This window comes from Hibiscus syriacus, unplaced genomic scaffold, assembly GCF_006381635.1.
Source record: "Hibiscus syriacus cultivar Baekdansim isolate YM2019G1 unplaced genomic scaffold, ASM638163v2 tig00110114_pilon, whole genome shotgun sequence".
NCBI classification, from domain to species: Eukaryota; Viridiplantae; Streptophyta; class Magnoliopsida; order Malvales; family Malvaceae; genus Hibiscus; species Hibiscus syriacus.
The window spans coordinates 1561978-1567534 of NW_024062594.1; the positions used below are offsets into that span (position 1 = coordinate 1561978).

The window sequence follows — 5557 nt, forward strand, 5'->3', positions numbered from 1 at the left end:
TTATTAGTATTAATCAAGTTTTCATTTTGTTTATTTTTTTTTTCGCAGAAGAGGAAACAGCTAATGAAGCTCCATGTAACTACACCAATGGCAGATGGGTACGTGACAAGATGGGGCCTTTATACAATGGCACAACCTGTGGTACAATCAAAGACGGTCAAAATTGCATCTCCCATGGGAGACCATATTTGGGTTACCTTTACTGGCGATGGCAACCGAGCCAATGCGAGCTCCCGAGGTTTGATCCCAACACTTTCTTCAACCTCCTTAGTAACAAGCACATAGCTTTTGTTGGTGACTCTATGGCTAGGAACCATTTGGAATCACTCCTTTGCATGCTGGCCACCGCCTCGAATCCTAACCTGGTTTACTCCAACGGGGAGGATAACAAGTTCCGGCGATGGCATTTCGATTCTCGGAACGTTACTGTTTCGGTTTATTGGTCACCGTTTCTTGTTAGAGGTGTTGAGAAATCAAAAACTGGCCCGGATCATAATGAATTGCATGTTGATGTTGTCGATGAGAGGTGGGGATCTGATTTGGACCATTTAGATATGGTTGTACTCTCAATTGGGCATTGGTTCCTTCATCCGGCTGTTTATTATGAGGGTGGTTCGGTTTTAGGTTGCCATTCCTGTCCTGGATTGAACCTAACCGAGATAGGCTTTTATGATGTGATGAGGAAGGCAATAAAGACCACTCTCCATACTATAATCGGAAGGAAAGCTGGTAGCGGTGATGGAATCGATGTGTTTTAACCAGTTTTTCACCTTCACATTTCGAAGGTGAATGGGATAAGGCTGGTGCTTGTCCTAAGACAGAGCCTTACAAGGAAGGAGAGAAGATGGTTGAAGGAATGGATGCGGATATGAGATCGATTGCAGTCGAAGAAATCGAATCTGCTAAGGTGAATGCAAAGCAATTTGGAGGATTAAGACTTGAGACATTGGATGTGACCAAATTATCATTGATGAGACCAGATGGTCATCCAGGGCCTTACATGTATCCATTTCCATTTGCTGATGGGATTCAAGAACATGTTCCAAACGACTGTGTACATTGGTGTCTTCCGGGTCCGGTCGATACTTGGAATCAGATAATGTTACAAGTTATCAAAAGATGGAAGCGATGAGAGAGACGAATACGATGCGGAATTCTGTTTTTTTTTCCCCTTTAAATTTCATTTTGCTGTGTTCTTGTTGGCGCATATTGTTCTTTGGCAAAACAAGTGTTGTTATCAATGTGAAAAATGCGTGGAGGAAGCTGAGATATCATTTGGAATTTTCTGTTTGTTTCATGGGAAACAAGGTTGCCATCTTGGAATTTTCCCTCATCATTGAAAACATACATACATCATAAACATGCATCATGTAGATGTAATTTCGTATAGACGTAATTGGTCGAATGAATCTAAGAATTTTTAAGAATAACAATACTCTTAAAAATTCAATACTCGTTTCGAACTCAAATTCTGAAATGAGATAATTCCAATAGTTTTTATAATAGACAGAGTAGGTGAGGCCAAGGAATCCAAAGAAACTTTTTTCAGCTAACCTTGAGTTGGAAGAAAGTGGGACAAAGTTTAAGAAGTCGTTAAAGTAATTTCACTCTTAATTATTAATTTTTAATTAAACTAACGATTAATAATTAGTTTTGATGTGTCTAAATATATTTGAATACTGATTTATATATATAGAGTAAACTATTACCAAATAATTCTAAAATCATAAAATAAAAAATTATAAAAAAATTTAAAATTATAGAAAATTTTCAAAAATATTTAGGTATTTCTTGATATTCAATCTATTTTTATATAAATCTAGATATTTAGATGTTAATTACTATATATATTGCAAATTCAGAGCGAACATCGATAAATATCGTCATAAATATCTCTCAGCGTGTAAATTGCCCATATTAAATAATTTTTATTAAATTTTCTTTTGCATAATTTTGTTTTCTCATTTAACAATTTAAGTAGAGATTAATTTTATCGAGTTGAATAAATATTAAAACTCTATCAACGTATAAATCGCTCTTATTAAATACTGTTTTTTTTATGTTTTTATATATTTTGTGTGAAAAAAAGAAAAAGAAAAAGAAAAAGAAAGCAGCAAGCTAGACATAGTTACGACTTTACATGAGTAGGGTGAATAAATAAAATAAAGAAACCTTAAAAAAACATTACTTATATTTTGAACACTTCAATACATAAATACAGCAGAGATATGATTTCTGCCTCTTTTTTTAATCTTTCCACAGTTTCTATTCACTCGAAAACCATATGTATGACAGAATCATTTAAAACTCATGAATCTGTCATCAATCAGACCTCCAACAAGCAGGGCGAAAAAAGAACCCAGCAAGAAGATTTACATTATACACCAAAACCCAATCATATCATACGTCTATATACATGCAGTAAAAGGGGCTTCCACTAAATCTTAGCCCCTTCTGGTTTGACCGATCAGTCTCTTGCTGATGAAGCTTCCATTTGATAAGAGGAAAAAAGGGACACTTTCTCCTTGCTTTTATTCAATAACAAACGAAGAGGCTGCTAGACTTGGGCATCTTCTTCTTCCTCCTGCAAAAGAGGAGCTTTGAGGTCTGAAATATCATCCACTTTTTCGACGTCGAGCTCTTTCCGAAGTACTGCTTCCCTGATTTGTCCCCACATCAGAGCATAATATCCCGTTCCAACTATTATTGTCCCTATTACACTGTATAACGCTTTTGTATCAGTAAGATGTAAAGATTTGAGAAATGGTAAAGAGAAGGGAGAGATCTTAATGATTTAATCACCTTCCATACTGGAGACTGTTTGTAAAGAAACTGGTTCCGAAAATTGTTGCAAAGAGTATCCCGAATGGCTTGAACATCGGCACGTAAAAAGGGCCCTTCATTCTCGTACACGCTAAATGCACGTTGCTTCGGATGATACTTCCGAAGATTCCCTATAATATAATCATCGGCATCGAATCTATTAATCACCACCATATGTTATTAGCAAAATTTCAGGGTTGGTTTTTTGTTGGTTCTTACTGTCACAGTAATGAGAAGGAGATCCCGCTTGTGTTTAAGTTTCCATGCATCTAAATCTCTCTCCATAAACAAAGAAAACAGCAAACATTGGATAGTCCCAACCAAGCTGTAAAAAGAGGCCACTTTCATCACTTGTGGATAATGTTGACGGTCCCCATCTGACAAAACAAATGTTTGTATTGCTCATAAGACACAAGAGAAGGAGGTTTCCAGGAAACAAACCAAACACTGATCTTAATTTGTTGTTCTACCTGAATAGTATTCCATATTGAAACTGACATGTTAGCAGCCGTGAGCAAAATACCGCCGAGAACCCAACGATCTGGCGTGGAGTAGAAAAGAAGAAGTTTAGGTATGGCTTGAAGCGGACGGGAAAGGGAAACTGGTGATGTTCGTATGAATGGGCCTCTGTATAGTTCTACAAAAATGAATCCCGTGATTGATATCAAAGTTCCCATTATTTTGGCTTGGCTGCTTGAGCTTCTCCAATCTAGCTTTATCGTCCTGCGATGATTATGAGATTTCAGACTAAACTTAAAACATGTTCATGGACATCATTTTGATTTATTTTCACTTTATCTAAGAGCCCTACTAAATGATAGTCTAGTAACCTTGAATCTGATTAGTTCATTACATAATATTAAAATTTATCCCTCGCGTTTAATAAAATAATCACTTTATTCCCTATACTTTTTTGAAACACTTTAACCTCTTACGTTTCAGCTCGGGATAAAATACTCCTGTTAGGATGAAAATTATTAATTAACTAACGATCAACACTTGTTGCTAATGTAACAAGTCTCGTATGTTTAAAATGGTGACATGTCAAATTTCATATAACCAATTTAGACATGTGACATGTGTCGTATTATCACTCAGACACGTGTTATACATCACATCATCATTTTGTGTGTAACATATATCACATCATCACTTTGAATATTTAGTATCACTTTTGGATACATAGCATGTGCCCCAATATCACTTTGGATACGTGATAATGTCATGTGATCACTTTGAACACGTGACAATATCATGTCATCACTTTGGACATATATATGTGTCGCGTCATCACTTTGTACGCATATGATTTAACACGTTAATAATAAATATTGATTATTAGTCAACTAACGATTTTTACCCCGTCCAAATACATTTTACCTCAAAATGTAATGTTAAGAGACAAAGTGCTAAAAAAGAAGTTATAAAGTTATAATTTAATCAAACAGATGGGTCAATTTTTTTAGTATTATGCACTATTATTTAAAGTACTTATATGGTTTATCGTACGAATATTAAGTTTCTAATATATATAGCTATGTTTTCCTACAAGTTTTTGTTTTTAAACTGAAATAGACAATTAAAACAAATAGATAAAAAAATGAAGATGGTTGGGAGAAAATTAAGAACCTGAGAATAATGGAAAGCAAGAAGGAAATAGAAGGTAGCAGCAGCCCCGTTGCGCATACAACGATTGGTGAGCTATAGCTTAGCCCAAGGAATGCAAGGTTCTGAGATATAGCAATCCTAAAAATCAACACCAACAAAAAGTGGTCAACTTTCACATCAAAGGACATGAAGAAATAGCTTATGACACTTGCAGGGAAGATCCAAATAAAGAGATAGTTTACCCTGTTAAACCCAGGAAAAATATACGGAGGAGGAGTGGGAAGGTGAAGAGCGACTGTTGTGTACTGCAATACATGAGAAATACAAACGGTGAAGAAGTGGAATGGAAAAAACAATTTTTTTACGTACGATGATAAAGGAAGATAGAGACCTTTCCCTGCGATGATAAAGGAAAGAGAAAGGGAGTAGCAAGAATGAGCCAATAGCATTGGTATACACCACAAATACAAAAGGGCTAACCCCTCCTGTTAAGGCCGTTTTGGCCAATATCGTCAATGCTATGGTGCAAGCCTCCATTATAACCATCACCGTAAACGGTGCCACTTCTCTCATTCTCTCTCTAGTCTGCTCAACCGTCTCTAGCGTTTGGCCGGTAAATCAACAAATAAACAACAAGGAAGAAGAAGAAGAAGAAGAGATCAGCTAGTAATGAAGTTGTTATCTTCTCTCAGTTTGTGTTTGGCCTTGTGCTTCCGTGTGTTGAGGGGATACAATTTATAAAGAAACAAGAGGCTTTCTTTTGAGAGGAGAAGGCAGCGAGAGAGTAGCTTTTGGGTTATGGGTGAAGCTACTTGTGGAGTGAAATGGCGTCTCGGATAGCAGAGGCAGAGATGCTGACGACGGATCATCGGCATTTGTTGCTTTCCTTTCTTTTTTTTTTCAAATAAGAAAAGATGGCTACATGTTTTGCTCCAATTCGTCAGCATCAATAGAAATATAATAATAAGATGATTCAATATAAATTAATACGTTTAAATATGATGTTAATGTATTTAGAAAAAACCATGTTGATGTATACATCAAATATAAATTATATAAACCGTGATTTTTGTTATTATTTTATTTTTAGGGTAAATTATATTACATACCATCAAACTTTAGGTTG

At 35.7% G+C, this 5557-nt stretch overlaps 2 protein-coding genes across 2 annotated transcripts; one reads left to right on the plus strand and one right to left on the minus strand.

The window, feature by feature from the left end:
* Positions 1-917, plus strand: LOC120215254 (protein ALTERED XYLOGLUCAN 4-like). The gene has a single exon (XM_039212983.1). It carries the CDS (start codon positions 111-113, stop codon positions 756-758), a length of 648 nt encoding a protein of 215 aa, XP_039068914.1. The 5' UTR covers positions 1-110; the 3' UTR covers positions 759-917.
* Positions 918-2546: 1629 nt separating this feature from the next.
* Positions 2547-5104, minus strand: LOC120215253 (WAT1-related protein At1g70260-like). The gene is made up of 7 exons (XM_039212982.1): positions 4823-5104; positions 4674-4736; positions 4453-4569; positions 3272-3546; positions 3043-3200; positions 2803-2954; positions 2547-2720 (listed from the first exon to the last, which is right to left on the minus strand). The coding sequence occupies exons 1-7, from the start codon at positions 5002-5004 to the stop codon at positions 2558-2560; spliced, it is 1110 nt and encodes a 369-aa protein (XP_039068913.1). The 5' UTR covers positions 5005-5104; the 3' UTR covers positions 2547-2557.
* Positions 5105-5557: the final 453 nt, after the last annotated feature.

Bases quoted from the DNA above. Each gene is read 5' to 3' on its own strand.
- LOC120215253 (XM_039212982.1), bottom strand. From the start codon at position 5,004: ATGAGAGAAGTGGCACCGTTTACGGTGATGGTTATAATGGAGGCTTGC. The intron at 4,570-4,673 runs GTAAACTATCTC...GTTGATTTTTAG, and splicing joins TTTTTCCTGGGTTTAACAGG to GATTGCTATATCTCAGAACC. The intron at 3,547-4,452 runs GTTCTTAATTTT...TAATCATCGCAG, and splicing joins TTGCTTTCCATTATTCTCAG to GACGATAAAGCTAGATTGGA.
- LOC120215254 (XM_039212983.1), top strand. From the start codon at position 111: ATGGGGCCTTTATACAATGGCACAACCTGTGGTACAATCAAAGACGGT.